The sequence below is a fragment of the Callithrix jacchus genome, chromosome 8 (assembly GCF_049354715.1).
Source record: "Callithrix jacchus isolate 240 chromosome 8, calJac240_pri, whole genome shotgun sequence".
Classification (NCBI taxonomy): Eukaryota; Metazoa; Chordata; class Mammalia; order Primates; family Cebidae; genus Callithrix; species Callithrix jacchus.
The window spans coordinates 19,386,350-19,403,977 of record NC_133509.1 but is presented as its reverse complement, the minus strand read 5'-3'; the positions used below and the strand labels follow the sequence as shown (position 1 = coordinate 19,403,977).

At 40.7% G+C, this 17,628-nt stretch overlaps 1 protein-coding gene across 5 annotated transcripts in view; it reads right to left on the bottom strand.

Moving 5' to 3' along the window:
• Positions 1 to 583: 583 nt before the first annotated feature.
• The window catches only part of TMEM202 (transmembrane protein 202), a 28,746-nt gene continuing 11,701 nt past the window's right edge, over positions 584 to 17,628 (bottom strand). The window contains exons 1-5 of one of the 5 annotated variants that reach the window (XM_002753310.6): positions 11,760 to 11,862; positions 11,267 to 11,522; positions 1,859 to 2,008; positions 1,396 to 1,527; positions 584 to 922 (exon numbers count right to left, since the gene is read on the bottom strand). In XM_002753310.6, the coding sequence (XP_002753356.5) occupies positions 726 to 922; positions 1,396 to 1,527; positions 1,859 to 2,008; positions 11,267 to 11,522; positions 11,760 to 11,840 (816 nt within the window). In that variant the 5' untranslated portion in view covers positions 11,841 to 11,862 and the 3' untranslated portion in view covers positions 584 to 725. Of the gene's footprint in view, positions 923 to 1,394; positions 1,528 to 1,858; positions 2,009 to 11,266; positions 11,523 to 11,759; positions 11,863 to 13,320; positions 13,573 to 17,628 lie in introns of those variants that run through there. The other 4 variants (XM_078333577.1, XM_078333576.1, XR_013520802.1 and 1 more) reach the window with 4 other exon arrangements.

Genomic DNA, 17,628 nt, shown 5'->3' with positions numbered 1-17,628 from the left:
GGGGCAGGGGAGAATCTGACGGAATCTCTGGCTCTCTTCACAGAAGAATACATATATAAGTTTTGTATAGAATTTCAGGGAGTTTGTGGATGCCTGGTTAAGGTAGCTCCCTGCCTAGGGAAAAGTAGTGGTTTTAGCTAATAGGTTTTACGTAAAGCTTTCAAATTACCAATCCTCACAGGAAGTAAGACCTCATGGATTCCCTATAATCTACCCAGCACCTCTCAGTTCCTTTGAGGAGCAGGTCTTATATCCATTGATATTTATTCTATTTCTGGTATGCTGTCAAGTTCAGATTCAACAGTATTTGTCCAAGAGCTTTCCATCCTGAGTATACCCAAAGCCACACATAATAAAGAAAATTCCAAACAGAAGTAATTAACGTGCTTCTCCATGGGCCATTCTGGTCCATGAGTTCCCTGATACCCAAAGAGATCACTGCTCTACACACTGCATCTTTCACCAGTTTCTTTCATTCATGACTCTAAACAACGTCTTTTTTTTTTTTAGAAATGTTTTTCTTAAGTGAGTTATTACTCACTTTATGACTATCATACATATTTTTGACCCAATGCACACAAAAGACATTTCATTAGCTTTAATGCTATCTTCTCCTGAAATATGGACATGATATTAGGAGGGTTTCCAAGATTTTATGCAGTCATTCCCAACTTAGCTTCTCCCCTACTTTTAAGACAAGCAATAGTTAGGTTTTCCTATCACCATCACAGTCCTGCCTTTGGTAAATTTTTCTGTCTCACATTTAGAGATTTCATCTTAGACCTTGGCCCTTCATTTTTAGCAGGTGATACTGTAGTCACTGGACCATACCCCAGCCTTGGTCTCACTGTTGGAATCACAGTAATACTTTCATCATGGGTAGGAGATCTGGAAGTAAAGTAGTTGAGAAGAAAGACGATCCCTGGGGGAAGAGAATAATTTGAGGTGAGATTCAATAGGCAATGGTCTTTTGGCTTTTAAAATTCTTACCCATCCTTTAATAACCAGCTTAAGAGGCATCTTTTCAGTGAACCCTTCTCCCCGCCAGCAGAGTTACTTTACCCTCCTGTGCTCCAATTGCATTATAGTATTTCTCAGACTGGTTAGGACAAAGCTTGAACCTCCTGGATTCAGATCTCTGTTCCACTATTTTCTGTGTGGTCTTGGCCAAGTTGCTCAAGTTGTCCATGCCTCACTTTGTGATATAACAAGTTACTAATGCTAGGTTTTCACACTCCGAAATCCACCCTTCCTTCATTACACTATACTGACCCTCCAAGTATCAGTGTTCTGAAAAGGAACAGTCAGTGCTTCTATTTCTCCTAGATTACACCTCCCTTTCCAGAAGTGATTTCCCTATCTATCCTTCTAGCATAGAGCAGGGGAGTGACTCACCAGCAAATGTGTAAAAGAAGTCACTGAACCAGTTAAGATAATAGGTCCATAGGAGATCTGACTCCATGTCATCCCTAGTATGCCAGTGAACCTGTGCCACAAACAGGTTGAGACAGAGGAGCAAGCAGGTAGCTGGGATCAGAAGGAAAGATGTCATAATCCATCAGCATCTTCAGTCTGCCTTCCCTGCCACCCCCTAGCTCTTTGGCCTCCAGAGGCCAGATGTATGGCAAGGATAGAAAACATAAAAACTTGGGGATTGACCAAGATGAGAGAATGGGATTTATACCCTGGTAAAGTCAGCTAAGATGTGCTCTATATAATTAGGTAAGGCAGGTAGCTGGCAAGTTGGCGTGATACTGAAGAAGAGCAAAGAGATAAGAAAAAGTATGAGAGTTCCATGGAGAAACTTTGTTACCTTGACTGTTTTACCATGGTATTCCCTGCCAGTATCGGTCTGTACCTGAGATGAAGCTGAGCATGGATACCTTCAAATCCAAGTTGGTGGTCATGCTTCTTCTACTGGGGAGGCCAGAGCTGAAGAGCCAGCCAAGGCCAATGAGTATGGTGAAGATAGAGATGAGAAAGAAGGCCCTGGAATATTGGAGATAATCTGCAGGAAGAAGAGAAAAGGAAGAGTGTGGTTAGTCCAGGGAGGGACCTTCCCTTAAGAAAGCCAGATGGACTGTTAGAGAAGAATATAGGGACAAAGGAGGATGGAGCAGAGCTTGCTACATGGCATCCTTTTTGCTTGGAATTTCTTTACTATGATTGTTAAAATGAAGATAACATTCAAATACTCCTGTGTGCATTGATTTAGGTATAAACTAGCTTATAAGAGGTGTGACCAATGACAAAACAGATTAAACCTTTTTCTTGTTTCTAATTCTAAAAGTAATACACATTCAACATAAGTATTGAAAAGACTACAAAAGAACAAAGAAGCAGGAAGAAAATCAGCCACAATCCCACTACTTAGAGGAAACCATTTTTTTAGCCGCCCCCCGACAGAAACCATTGTTAATATTTTATTTTTCTACCCTCTGTACATAGGAGATATGATACTAGATGTCATGTGGGTTTTTTCTTAAGAATATGTGATTTGATTTCCCCAGATATCTGTTGTAAATATTATTTTCAACGGCTACAAAATATTCTATCCTATTAATATATTTTGCTTAATGATTTACCCATTGCTAGTTCCATTTGTCTTTCACTTTCAGCTGTATCTGGCATGTACAGGCCTTGTCAGCCTATGGCTACAAAATGAAGTCACATTTACTTTATTTATTTAATTTATTTATTTTTTGTTTGTTTTTTATAAAGACAGGGTTTCACCATGTTGGTCAGGCTGGTCTTGAACTCCCGACCTCAGGTGATCTGCCCGCCTTGGCCTCCAAAGTGCTTGGATTACAGGTGTGAGCCACCACGCCTGGCCACTTTATTTATTTTATTGTTATTATTTGTTTGAGAGGGAATCTCACTCTGTCACCCAGGCTGGAGTGCAACGCCACAATCTAGGTTCACTGCAGCCTCCACCTCCTGGATTCAAGTGATTCTCCTGCCTCAGCCTCCTGAGTAGTTGGGATTACAGGCACATGCCACCACGCCTGGCTAATTTTTGTATTTTTTTAGTAAAGGTGGGGTTTCACCATGTTAGCCAGGCTGGTCAGTGACCTGACCTCAGGTGATCCGCCTGCCTTGGCCTCTCAAAGTGCTGAGATTACAGGCATGAGCCACTGCACCCAGCCACATTTACTTTAATTCCCATATTATAATGACTTCAAGCCCCAATTTACCAAACTGCAGGAACTTACCACAAAATGTCTCCCTTTTTTTTATTCTGAGAGTCCCCTCAAAGTCTTATCTCATATTCTTTCAAGTTGCTCTGATGCCCTTATCCAAGTACCACACCTCTCCTTCCTCCACCTCTTGGATCTAGGTGTCTTCTCCTTGGCTTTCCCACTGTGGACTGGATGTTGGTAAGAGAGCAGGAGGGACATGCTCAAACTTACTTTTTGCTACCACATCCCTACGATGAATCAGTTTCTTCCTTTGACTTCCCCAGCAATATTTTACTGAAGATTTAGAAGGTAACTTACAATTACAAGTAGTTGTAGCTTTTCTGAGCTACCAGAGATCCAGGAATATCTTCAGTATCCTTTATAAGGTGCCTCCTTGTCTAGCTTCTTTTTCTGTCCCAGTGTAGCAGGGACCAGTCACCCCCAACATTGAAAGTTCTTTAACCACTTATATGCCTAAGAATCCAAACCCAGCTTCTGAGTAACCCAGAGAGCAGAAATTATGCATCAAGTTTAACTGGTCTAATACCTGCCTTGTTGTTTCATTTTTTTCTCTAGAACCTGCCATTTAGTAATACAACGAATTACAGGAATTTCCATTAAGAGAAACCACACCCCTACCCACAGAGGTTAAGTTCCTCTGTGGCCCCAACAAGTGAGCCACATTAAAACATAGTAATTCACAACCTGCACATTTTCTGAACACTGGATTATTCAGAATTAGCAGTATATGTAGCCAGCCATAACATAATCCCAGATTGAGCTGTATGAAGCCCAGGGTAATGGGTATCCTTTGTGGTATTTAGTCCACAGTCTTCCGTGGGCTCCAGCAGCCTTTGTCTCTAGTCCTGGGCCCTCTGACTATAGCAAACTGGACTAAGGATAGGAACCTGACCTATGCTAGAACAATTTTATTCTTACACTTGGAAATTTGGATTTCCTCTTTTGCTTACTTGAACTGAGAAGATGTAAAGTTTGACGGGGGTATCACCTTTTAGGCATTTACACACTAATAAACAGGAAAAACTGAGCTGTAGAGATAAAACAAAGTATAAACAAAGATGAGTGACAAAGTGACCGTAGAAAATCTGAGTGACTGGGGCTTGATTTTCTTTATCTGAGATCCCAGCCTCCTCTGGAATCCTCTACGGTCCAGTGAACTTCCTGCCTTAGGAGTCTCTGTGATTCTTCTGAATCTTTTTTTTTTCTCTTTATCTTTTTATTTGAGATGGGGTCTCACTCTGTAACCCAGGCTGGAGTGCAGTAGCATGATCTCTGCTCACTGCAGCCTCTGTCTCCCAGGCTCAAGTGATCCTCCCAGTTCAGCCTCCTGAGTATCTGGAACCACAGGTGCAGTGCGCACCACCACACCTTGCTAATTTTTTGTATTTTTGGTGGAGATGGGATTTCACCACATTGCCCAGGCTGGTCTCGAACTCCTGAGCTCAAGCAATCTGTCCACCTCAGCCTGCCAAAGTGGTGGGATCACAGGTTTGAGCCACCACACCTGATCGATTCTTCTGAATCTTTATAAATAAGTTCACTCTTTAGCTTATGCTAATTCAAATTATTCTAATATTCAAAACACCAAGAAGCACTGTCAAGAATATTTCCTGTCCAACTCCAGTCTAATGTATAAAAGTCCAGTCCCTCTTCTACCATGAGGGGAAGACTGCAACTTTATATATTTCTTACAATTCTCTCTGTGTTACCGTCTCATCTTCTGAAAACTACATAAACAAGATCCTCACAACTCCACAGGAACAATTAAAGATTTGCAACATAGAAAAGACTAACTTTCCCGAAGTAACCAAGTCTATTAGGAATAATCATGTACAACAAATTATATAAACAAACTGAACACTTAGATTCAGAGTCTAAGACATCTGCATTTGGCTAACTTTATAGTTTTTTAAATTAATATTACTATAAATAAATAAATGTCCAAAGCTGATTTCAAGCTTCCATCTCCCGTAACAGCAAAACTGATTTCAGCTTTTAAACAACAGTTTTTACAGCAGCTTACTCATCAAAGTTTCAAAAAATCTCAGGATTTTGTTGTGAACTGAACGCAAGCCCGGGAATCTCGTCCAGCAAGAGGGTCCCAAACGCAGAAGAGAACGTGCACCGGAAAAAAAGGAGAAAGAAAAAGAGCGAGGTCTGGAGGGCTACATGCGCTATGCTCATGCAGCAATTTTATTTTTGCAATATGTTCCATTATATACTTTTCTGAAGTTAATGTTGTTTATGCCAGATCAACATACTTAAGTTACAGTAAGCAAGTTACGCCTACTAAGTTATGCCCAGTAAGTAGGTTATGTCCAATAAGTCAAGGTAAGTTACGCCCAGTATATACTTAAGTTAATATTTTACAACGAATGTAACAAGGGTCCAAAATGAACACAATGAGACAATAAACCATAAGGAGCCGAAAGTGGACACAATGCTTCCCAAGTCCTCATATCCATAAAGTAATGTCTGTTAATTATTTTGAATAGCATAGTCCCTCTCTCGGTTCCTGCTTTCCCTCAGCTCGACTCCCCCAACCGGGGATCTGTGTCTGGGCTCAAGCTCACCGTATGGCGAAGCCCATTTCCTAGGGGCCTCACACGGGAGCGATCCCCACAGGTCTCCATTAGGATCTAAGTTACAAAAGGCCCTGGTTGTATGTTTCAGTAAGAAGCCTTGGTCTAGAAAAAAGGAGTGCCTGAGATAAAATGAACACCCATGTGTTACCTGTGTGGGTCAACTATATCCAAACATTTCTGAAGATTTCCTTAGTGATATACTTTAATGTGGACTTAAGTTACAAGAATACCAAGGCACCCCTCCCAGCTTACTGAAGCTAATATCTTGGGAAGAGAAAGGATATCACTTTCTTTCTTTCTTTTTTTTTAAAAGATGGGGTTTCACCATGTTAGTCAGGCTGGTCTTGAACTCCCGACCTCAGGTGATCCACCTGCGTTGGCCTCCAAAGTGCTTGGATTACAGGCATGAGCCACCATACCCGGCCAGGATATATCACTTTCAATTTGGGAAGGAAGTATAAATAATCTGAAAAACTTGGTAAGATTTTTGTAGATGTTCTCAGGATCAGTCCAGCATCAGTCAGGGATGCCACACTTCAGAGTACCATTGGGTAGGATGTGAAAGCTACCAAGATTGGAGGGGGCACCACCCAACCAGAAAACAGTAGTGTTTTGTGGCATCCCCTCAGATCTCAGTGAAATGAGAACATTCACCTCTTGGCAGTTTGTAAATAAATGGGCTGGATCTCCTTCTACTGTTGTGGAGGTAAGACTTGGACAGGGAGCTTTGGGAAAGTGGTGCTGCTGGAGAGAAGCTGGGGAATCAGCTCACTTATTTAGCCAAATATGAACTTCCATGCTGCTGCCATTGTGACTGCATTCCAGGCAAAGAAGGCCAACACATGACTTCTCTAGGCTCAGAGGAGGTGCCCAAAGGGGGTGGTTTGGAATGGAAATGATCCTGGTGGAGACTTAGGACCCCTAAGAGGTGTCTATGAAATCTGCTTGGTATTTCGGTTCCCCTGTAACCTAGTTGGAGTGCCAGAATGATGCATCCCTATACAGCTTGCCAATGTGTATTGTATTCCCAGGGTCCTAACTCTAGAGTGCCCAGTGCCTTGACTAAAAAAGCCTTATCCTTTCTTTCCCATGCTCTGCAAAACAGTTCAAATTACTCTCTGTGGCAATATATTGTTTACATTTCAGCCTGATCTCACCAGTGCTATGGGAAAATAACAGACGGGTCTGTTCTACACTTGAGACTTCCTAGTAAAAGTGAGGGATAGTGTCCTCTCCTCCCCATCCCTTCTTCATCCCATTAGCAACAGCCACAGCAGAGAGGCTATCAGTCATCTAGACCCAGGTGAAGTCAGCGACAGAAGCACAACACCCTGAAATGGGCCCAGGGAATAGGAATATACACATGCACATTCTTGAACACACCTGAGATGCCCCTGTGAAACTTGTGAAAATGACTGAGAAAACTATCAGGGAGGGGAGCTAAATTCTTGCAATCCAGCAGATAAAAGTTTGGTCATTGAATTGGACAATAATTATTAGATAATAACGTATTCAAAGGCCTGGCACGGTGGTCACACCTGTAATCCCAGCACTTTGGGAGGCCGAGGCAGACGGATCACCTGAGGTCATGAGAGCAAGACCAGCCTAGCCAACATGGTGAAACCCCATCTCTATTAAAAACACAAAAATTAGCCGGGTGCAGTGGTGCACACCTATAATCCTGGCTACTCGGGAGGCTGAGTCATGAGAATTGCTTGAGCCTGGGAGGCAGAGGTTGCAGTGAGCCAAGATCACGCCACTGCACTGCAGCCTGGGCAACAGAATGATATTCCATCTCAAAAATTAATAAATAAACAAACAATAATAATAATAATAATGCATTCAGGCAATAAGAACATTATATTGTTGTCACAGGAAGATGAGACCTGGACATTTTGATTACATTTTGGGGGATTCCTTATGAGATCTGTATTGCAGACTAATTACTGACTCTTGAATTAGAACTAGCTATAACAACATGAAAAATAAGGTGGATACTTGATTTATAATTATACCTTAAGGACTCAGTTGACTTTCTCTAAACAATTGTAGTCTGTAAAGATAAAACAAAGCATAAACAAAGATGACTGACAAAGTGACTCTAGAAAATCTGAGTGACTGGCTGGCTTGATTTTCTTTATCTGCATAAAGATGAATCCAAGGCTCCAAGAAATAAACTACTTTAAGTGACATAATTTCAGGATTCTAATTTATTAAAGTTTTGTTTTTTGTTTTTTTCTTTTGAGACAGGGTCTCACTCTTTTTGCCCAGGCTGGAGTACAGTGGCACAATCTCAGCTCGCTACAACCTCTACCTCCCAGGCTCAAGCAATTCTCCCACCTCGGCCTCCTGAGGAGCTGGAATTATAGGTGCCCACTACCATGCCCAGCTAGTATTTATATTTTTTGTAGAGACAGGGTTTCACCTTGTTGCTCAGGCTGATCTCAAACTCCTGAGCTCAAGTGACCCCCTCCCTCAGCCTCCCAAATTGCTGATATCAGAGGCATTTGAACCAGAGCAACTCCATCTTGAATAGGAGCCGGGTAAAATAGGACTGAAACCCACTGGGCTGCATTCCCAGAAGGTTAAGGCATTCTTTGTCATGGGATGATAGGAGGTCAGTGCAAAATACAGGTCATAAAAGACTGCTGAGATAAAACAGGCTGTGGTAAGAAGGCAGCCAAAACCCACCAGAACCAAGATGGCAACAAAAGTGACCTCTGGTCCTCCTCACTGCTCATTATATGTGAATTATAATGCATTAGCATACTAAAAGACACTCCCACCAGTGCCATGACAGTTTGCCATGGCAATGTCAGGAATTTATCTTACACGGTCTAAAAAGGAGGGGAACCCTTAGTTCAGGAATTGCCCACCCCTTCCCCAGAAAATTTATGAACAATTCACCCCTTGTGAATATGCAAGAAATAGCCATAAAAATGGGCAACCAGCAGCCCTCAGGGCTGTTCTTCTTATGGAGTAGCCATTCTTTTATTCCTTTACTTTCTTAATAAACTTGCTTTCACTTTACTCTATGGACTTACCTCGAATTCGTTCTTGCCCAAGATCCAAGAATCTTCTTATAGGGTCTGGATCAGGACCCCTTTCTGGTAACAGTAGGATTACAGGTATGAGCCACCACACCCAGCCCTAATTTATTAAAGATTTAAATAATAATCTAAGGCCTAAATTCTAGCCTGGGCACCCAGTTACATAAATATAATTGCAGCTTAGTCTTTTTGCCTAAATCTTTTAATCCATTTCTAGTTATTTCCTTGGAATTAATTTCCAGAAATGGAATTATTGACTCAAAGGAGATGAACATTTTTTTATTTTTATTATATTTATTTTTATTTTTGAGATGGAGTTTCACTCTTGTTGCCCAGGCTGGAGTGCAATGGCATGATCTCAGCTCACCACAACCTCTGCCTCCGGTTCAAGCGATTCTCCTGTCTCAGCCTCCTGAATAGCTGGGATTACAGGCATCCACCACCACTCCAGTCTAATTTTGTATTTTTTACTAGAGACAGGGTTTCTCCATGTTGGCCAGGCTGGTCTTGAACTCCCAACCTCAGGTGATCTGCCGCCTCGGCCTCCCAAAGTGCTAGGATTATAGGTATGAGCCACTGCGCCCGGCCAGAGATGAACATTTTTAAGTCTCTGGATATACCTAATCATATTACTTTGGTTATACCAATTTGCATGGTATGTACAGTAATGTGTATGGGAGTGTATAGCAGTTGCATTATCGTTTAAAAATCTGTTAATATGGTGGTTGAAAAGTTACATCTTGTTATTCATTTGATTTACCGTTCTTTAATGATTGATTGAGGTTAAATTGCTTTTACTATGTTTATTAGACAGTAATAGTTGTTTTGTGCATGTCTGTTCAAAGATAACTCGTTTATTTGAGTTTTTGTCTTTTTAATACTTTGTGTATCCTTTTACCATATTAAGGCCATTAACCTTTATCTTTCATAATTGTTGCAAATATATTCTCTAGTTTTTCTTTTTATGCCATTGAATTGTCTACCTGCCTTTGATTTTAGTTTCTTCTCAAGATCATGAAGGATACTGCCCCTTAATTTCAAATGTCATGCCCCATGGCCAAATAAATGATGCTCTACCTCAGAGTAGGGCTCAGGTGCTCCCCTCCTGCTTATGTGAGGAGAATAGATGGAACTCCTGCTTACGTGAGGAGAATAGATGGTTTACTCATACCTGTTTTCTTTCACAATATCCACCCAATATTCCTCTCCAGAGGCCCTGGTTTCATATATGCACTTTGAGACATAGTCTATGCTAATACAAATAAATACACACATATTTTCCTTCTTTTAATAGCATTTCCGTCTTCATAACGCCAGATAGAAACCTTGTAATTTCTTACTGTTATCGTTAGTGCCTTGCTCAGTACTGTGCCCAACTAATGCCTACTCAGTGCATTTTCATAAAGATGCTGAGGACAGCCAGCATCTTTTCTTTCCCATCACCCACAAGATACAAATTTCTTTGTGTAAATTTGTATCTTGTGGATGATGGGAAAACTATCAGTGTAATGTTATCTTTCCTCTAAATTTTTGGTTTGATTGGAAAACTCATGCATATGATATTTTTAGCCCCAAAAACTTATTTTGAAATATTTTATGTTGCACTTTCAGATTTATTTAAATTCACATAAAATTTGACATAAATAATATTATCTTCATAGTGGGCATTTGTTATACCACATATCTAACATAGATTTAAGTTCTCTTCCACTGCTAGGAGAAGAACAAGCTGACCTTGAATCTTAAATGCAACAGAGGTCAAGATATTTGCTTTATCTTCCAGCCATGATCTATCACTTCTCTTTTAATTCAGCAAGCCACATTAGAATATTATCAATCACAATGCTTAGCAGTAACACCTTGTTAATGACAAAAGAGTTTTTCCTAGGGCAGGTATAGTGGCTCACACCTATAGTCCCAGTACTTTGGGAGGATCACTTGAGGCCAGGACTTTGAGACCAGCCTGAACAACATAATGAGACCTTGTCTCTAGAAAAGAATTTAAAAAATTAGCCAGGAGTGGTGGCACACATCTGTAGTCCCACCTATTCAGGAGGTTGAGTGGGAAGATTGCTTGAGCCCTGGAGGTGGAGGCTGCAGTGAGCAATGATAGTGCTGCTGCACTTTGGCTAGGCAATAGAGCAAGACCCTGTCTCTAAAAACAAGCAAACAAACAAACAGTTCTTCCCATAGAGTAAAGAGAGTATAACCCATTATATAGGACTGAAAAAAACCTGGAATAGGAGGGAAAAAGGGTACACTGAGGATACCAAAGAAATGGCTACATTGACAACTTGGTTGAGATCCATCCTGCACTTGGAGAGGTGAAGGCCAAAAGATCTTGGAGGAAGAAGGATGAAGGGCCAGTTTGTGTGGGCAGAAAGCTCTGGAATTATGGGGGGCCTGTGGCATTTAATTTGGTGTCACTCACAGGGTGGCTTGGGTGTGTGGCTCCAGCACAGCTCATGGTTGCATAAGGTCCAGAGTCCTGCGTAGAGCTCAAGGCCATTCCTGTTCACCAGGAACTGCACCCAGTTCAGTGGGGACATGCCGATCAGCATTAAGAGGCTAAAACTACAGAGGCTGCCACAGAGCATTCGGATGTAGATGTGTGCCTGATCCACATGCTGCTGCCGCCTCTGGGATGACATCAAGGCACTTGGATCTTTGTTGGCAGGGAGGGTAGGCTACAAGGATGAAGGAAATATTGCCTACTCAAAAGGATAACCTCTGATTCCCCGGGCCACCTACTCTCTACCTCAAGCATTCCCATGTGTTTGATTTATGGATATCTTTCCCTACTCCTAAAAAAAACACACTAAATTTTCAGGGTGATCTTTCCTGTCTTTAGGATGCTCTGTCTAGCCCCGCCTTTAAGTAAGTCCTCTTTTTCCCATCTGACTTTCAATTAGATTCCTCCTCACCCTTTGGTATTTCCGGTCCCCCTTTATTTTGGGAACCTCAGGACTGTGGAAAGTTAAGGTTAAATGTTCCCTCTGCTCCATCTTGGGCACCAGTTCTCTTTCTAACTGCCACGGAATTTGCCTCTGCATCTCCTCACACACGCTGGCAGAAGCAAAAAGGGCCAGGACCTCCGGCACAGATCGTGTTTCTGTTTTGTATTTTTGGTTTGATCACATCAGGAAGAGATCATCACATTTGAAGCATATGCATTTATATATGATGCTCCCCACCCTCCATTCTCCACCTCCGCCCAACTCTTTCATTAAATAAATCCGCAAATATTTTGTTAGCACTTGCGGGGTGTCAGGCTTTGTGCTGGGACACAAAAACTAATAAGTCACAGTTCCCTCATAGTAAATAATAAAAGGAACTCATATGCTTGTTGACCACATGTATTTCTTCTTTTGAAAAGTGTCTGTTCGTGTCCTTTGCCCATTTTTAATGGGGTTGTGTTTTTCTTATAAATTTATCTAAGCTCCTTATAGATGCTAGATATTAGACATCTGTCAGATGCAGAGTTTGTAAAAAATTTCTCCCATTCTGTAGGTTGTCTGTTTATGCTATTGATAGCTTTTTTTGCTGTGCAGAAGCTCTTTAGTTTAATTAGATCCAATTTGTTAATTTTTGCTTTTGTTATAATTGCTTTTGGCGATTTCTTCATCATGAAATCTTTGCCGGTTCCTGTGTCCAGATCATTAGAGAAATTAAAACCACAATGAGATACCATCTCACACCAGTCAGAATGTCTATTATTTAAAAGACAAAAAATAACAGACTGTGGCAAGGTTGTGGAGAAAAATGAACACATACACTGTTGATAGGAGTGTAAATTATTAATTCAAACATTGTGGAAAGCAGTGTGACAATTCCTCAAAGACCTAAAGACAGAAAGAACTACCATTTGATTCAGCAATCGCATTATTGAGTATATGCCCAAAGGAATATAAATCATTTTATCATAGAGACATGTGCATGTGTACGTTCACCGAAGCACTATTCTCAATGACAAAGACATGAAATCAATATAAATGCCCATCAATGGTAGACTGGATTAAAAAAACGTGGTACTTATCCATCATGGAATACTATGCAGCCATAAAAAAGAACAATATCATGCCCTTTGCAGGAACATGGATGGAGCTGGAGACCATCATCTTTAGCAAACTAATGCGGGAATGGAAAACCAAATACTCCATGTTCCTACTTATAAGTGGGAGCTAAATGATTAAAACACATGGACACATAGAGGGAAACAACAGACACTGGGCCTATCAGAGGGTGGAGGGTCAGAGGAGGGAGAGGGTCAGCACAAATAACTAATGAATACTAGGCTTAATATCTGGGTGATGAAATAATCTGTACAACAAACCCCCATGACATAGGTTTACTTGTGTAACAAATCCCCCCTGTACCTCAGAACTTAAAAGTTAAAAAAGGGGGCAACTCAGATGTTTCCAGAACTCTATTGGTTGTAGTTCTAATTTAAAATTATATTCCAAGGCCGGGCGCGGTGGCTCATACCTATAATCCCAGCACTGTGGGAGGCCGAGGTGGGTGGATCACAAGGTCAAGAGATCGAGACCATCCTGGTCAACAAGGTGAAACCCCATCTCTACTAAAAATACAAAAATTAGCTGGGCATGGTGGCGTGCGCCTGTAGTCCCAGCTACTTGGGAGGCTGAGACAGGAGAATTGCTTGAATCCAGGAGGCGGAGGTTGCGGTGAGCCGAGATCATGCCATTGCACTCCGGTCTGGGAAACAACAGCGAAACTCTGTCTTAAAAAAAAAAAAAAGAAAAGAAAAATAAAATTATATTCCTATCAGTAGCCCTGGAGTTCATGACAGGTTTGTCTCAGTAGGCTCATGAACCAGTCTGTCAGTGATAGTCCTTCATACAGCAACCATCTTTTTCTTCCTTTTTTGCTCTGGTTCCCTCCTTTCAATGCCCTCTACTCATGAAGCTATTTAAGGGTGCTACTGTACCACTGCCACTACTGACAGGACCCACTATGAATATGACAGTATCTATAGTTCAGAAGACTATAAGCCAATGTGCTAAAAGTCACTGTTCTTCAAGATACCATAGCAGTGCTGGGTTCAAAATGTTCCATATGACCTCCAAAGCAGCACTCTGTAATAGCCCCAAATTGAAAACTACCCAAATGCCCATCAACAGAAGAATAGAAGATTGTGGTCTATTTATACAATGAAATACTATACAGCAATGCAAGTAACCTACAACCACCTGAGCAAAGAGGGATGAATCTTATTAACATAATGCTGAGCAAGGGAATCCAAACACAAAAGAGTGCATATATATGATTCTATTCATATGAAGTGCAAAACAGGCAAAACTAATCTATGTTGTTAAAAGTCAGAAACACTCTGGGAAGGAAGATGGCTAGGGAATAGGAGACATGCAAAGTGTTCTTGGGATACTAGAAAGGTTCTTTCTTGATCTGTGCACTGATGATCAGCTTTATATATGCACATTTTTTCTATATGCATGGTTTTTCTATCTGCATGGGGTTTTGTTTTGTTTTGTTTTTCTTTTTTGAGGCAAAGTCTTGCTTTGTCACCTAGGCTAAAGAGCAGTGATATGATCGTGACTTACTGCAACCTCTGCCTCCCAGGTTGAAGCAATTCTGCCCCAGCCTCCCAAGTAGCTGAGACTACAGGTGCCTATCACCATGCCCGCCTAATTTTTGTGTTTTTAGTAGAGATAAAATTTCACCATATTGGCCAGGCTGGGCTTGAACTCCTGACCTCAAGTGATTCACCCGCCTCAGCCTCCCAAAGTGTCTATATACATGTTATACTTCAATTAAAAGTTAAAAAAGGTTGGGCATGGTGGCTCATGCCTGTAATCCCAACACTCTGGGAGGCTGAGGCAGGTGGATCACTTGAGGTCTGGAGTTCAAGACTAGCCTGACCAACATGGCAAAACTCCATCTACTAAAAACACAAAAATTAGCCAGGCATGGTGGTGCATGCCTGTAATCCCAGCTACTGGGGAGGCTGAGGCAGGAGAATCACTTAATCCCAGGAGGTGGAGGTTGCAGTGATCAGAGAGAAGGCCATTGGACTCCAGCCCGGGCAACAAAAGCGAAACTCTATCTAAAAAAAAAAAGAAGTTAAAAGAATAATTTGAAATTATGCATCAAGAAGCTTAAAAATGTTTGTATCTTTTGTCTCAGTAATTTCATCCCTAAAAATCTATAAAATCAATAACTAAGATTATTACAGTTTATTTCTATATCATCCCGTCTACCAGGAACTGTGCTTTTTAACCTACTTGCTTTTTGAATCATTAACCTACTTGCTTTTTGAATCACAATTTTTCACTTTATTTTCTGATTCATTATTGCTAATGAATAAATTATTTCTTCAATGTATTTACCTTTTATCTGATCACTTAACTGAATTATTTAAATTCTAATCATGCTCTTGGGCAATTTCTCTTAGATTTTCTAGGTAAACATCATCCTATCATCTGCAAATGATGATAATTCTGTTTCTCCCTTTACAAAATATGTCATATTGCCAGACATGGTGGCTCACACCTGTAATCCCAACACTTTGGGAGGCTGAGGTGGGTGGATCACTTGAGGTCAGGATTTGAGACCAGCCTGGCCAACATGGTGAAACCCTATCTCTACTAAAAATACAAAAAAATTAGCCAGGCATGGTGGCACGAACCTGTAATCCCAGCTACTCGGGAGGCTGAGGCAAGAGAAACGCTTGAATTCAGGAGGCAGAGGTTATAGTGAGCTGAGATTGAGCCACTGCATGCTAGCCTAGGTGACAAAGTGAGATTCCAACTCAAAAAAAATAAAGTCATATTGCATTGATTAGACCTTTTAGGATTGTCTACATGAAATATTAAGGGTGGTGGGCATCGTTATCTCACTCTTGACTGTCGTGGAACTGGTTTTATTGGTCTTTGTTCATTTGTATATTCATTTTTGTGTTAAAGTTCCATTCCATTTCTATTTAATCAAGATTTTAAAATTTGGAATGGCTGTATCAAATTCCCTCGGCCTCTAGAATATGCCTTTTCTTCTTTAATCTGTTTAGTGTAAAAATTGCATTGATACATTTCTCAACATTTATCTGATTTTACATTCCTATAAAATATTTATGAACACAGTACATTATTCTTTAATATTAGGAGTATTTGTTTATATATTCAAGCCAAGAATTATCTAGAATTTTAAAAATATATCCACGTTTAGATATTTAATTTTTTTAGTTTTAATAAATTATGGTCAAATAACATGTCCTACAAGATCTCTTATCCTTTTCGAATTTTGTAACATTTGTCATTTAGCCAGTTTTTCTAAATGTCCTACAGGCATTTATAAACAATGAAAGATACAAAGTTTTCAATATATTTGTATAGAATATAAGATTCTAAATCTATCACATTAAAATTGTCGATAATGATATTCAGGTTGTTTCTATTCTTGTGAATTTTTTTCTCCACTTGATAAAAATTAAAAATAGGCTGGCATGGTGATTCATGCCTATAATTCCAGCACTTTGGAAAGCTAGAGTTGAGCAGATGGCTTGAGTCCAAAAGTTTGAGACCAGCTTGGGCAACATGGTGAAACCCCATCTCTACAAAATATATAAAAATTAGCCAGGTGTGGTGGTGCACATCTGAAGTCCCAGCTACTGCTGACTGAGATGGGAAGATTGCTTGGGCCAGGGAGGTTGAGGATTCAATAAGCCATGTTCATGCCACTGCACTCCAGTCTGGGTTACAGAGTAAGATCCTGTCTCAAAATAAATACATAATTAAATAATAAAAATGAAACAAAAAGAGACTATTAGCTCTTTATATGTGCACATGAAAGGATGACCCTAATATATTATCAAATATTTTGCAAAATAATTTATCAAAATTTTTTGCAAAACAAATTATCAAAAAATTGCATAATAGTGGTTAGATTGTGTCCTGATTTTTTGTTTTGAAGCATTATAAATGTGTGTATACAGAAAACAGTCAGGCTGGGAGCCATGGCTCATGTCTATAATCTCAACACTTTGTAGTGAGGAATTCAGGAAGCTGAGGCAAGCAGATCTCTTGAATACAGAAGTTCAAGACCAGCCTGTGCAACATGGCAAAACCCTGTCTCTGCTAAAAACAAAAAAATTAGCCAGGCATAGTCTCAGCTACTTGGGAGGCTGAGTTGGGAGGATCACTGGAACCTGGGATGTCGAGGCTACAGTGAGCAGTGATTGCACCACTGCACTCCAGCCTGGGCGACAGAGCAAGACCCTGTCTCAAATAAAAAGAAAAGAAGAAAAGAAAATGATGGTCATATATAGAAATAACCAGCCGGGCGTGGTGGCTCACACCTGTAATCCCAGCACTTTGGGAGGCTGAGGCGGGTGGATCACGAGGTCAGGAATTCAAGACCAGGCTGGCCAGGATGGTGAAACCCGGTCTCTACTAAAATTACAAAAATTAGCTGAGCGTGGTTGCAGGTGCCTGTAATCCCAGCTACTCAGGAGGATGAGGCAGAGAATTGCTTGAACCTGGGAGGCAGAGGCTGCAGTGAACCGAGATCATGCCGCTGTACTCCAGCCTGGGCGACAGAGCAAGACTCCATCTCAAAAAAAAAGGTATCCAAGAGAAAGATCCAAAAGGCACTCCAAACAGGAGTAACACATTTAGACTGTTCTCTTACCACTGAAGAGTCCACTCCTAGCATCAGTGAAATTATGTGTTTTGGAAACCTGTATGACAGCAATATGTCACTAACATTTTATGAACCCAAATGTTAGTGGATGGCCAAAGTATTACAGGAATCTGTGCTCTA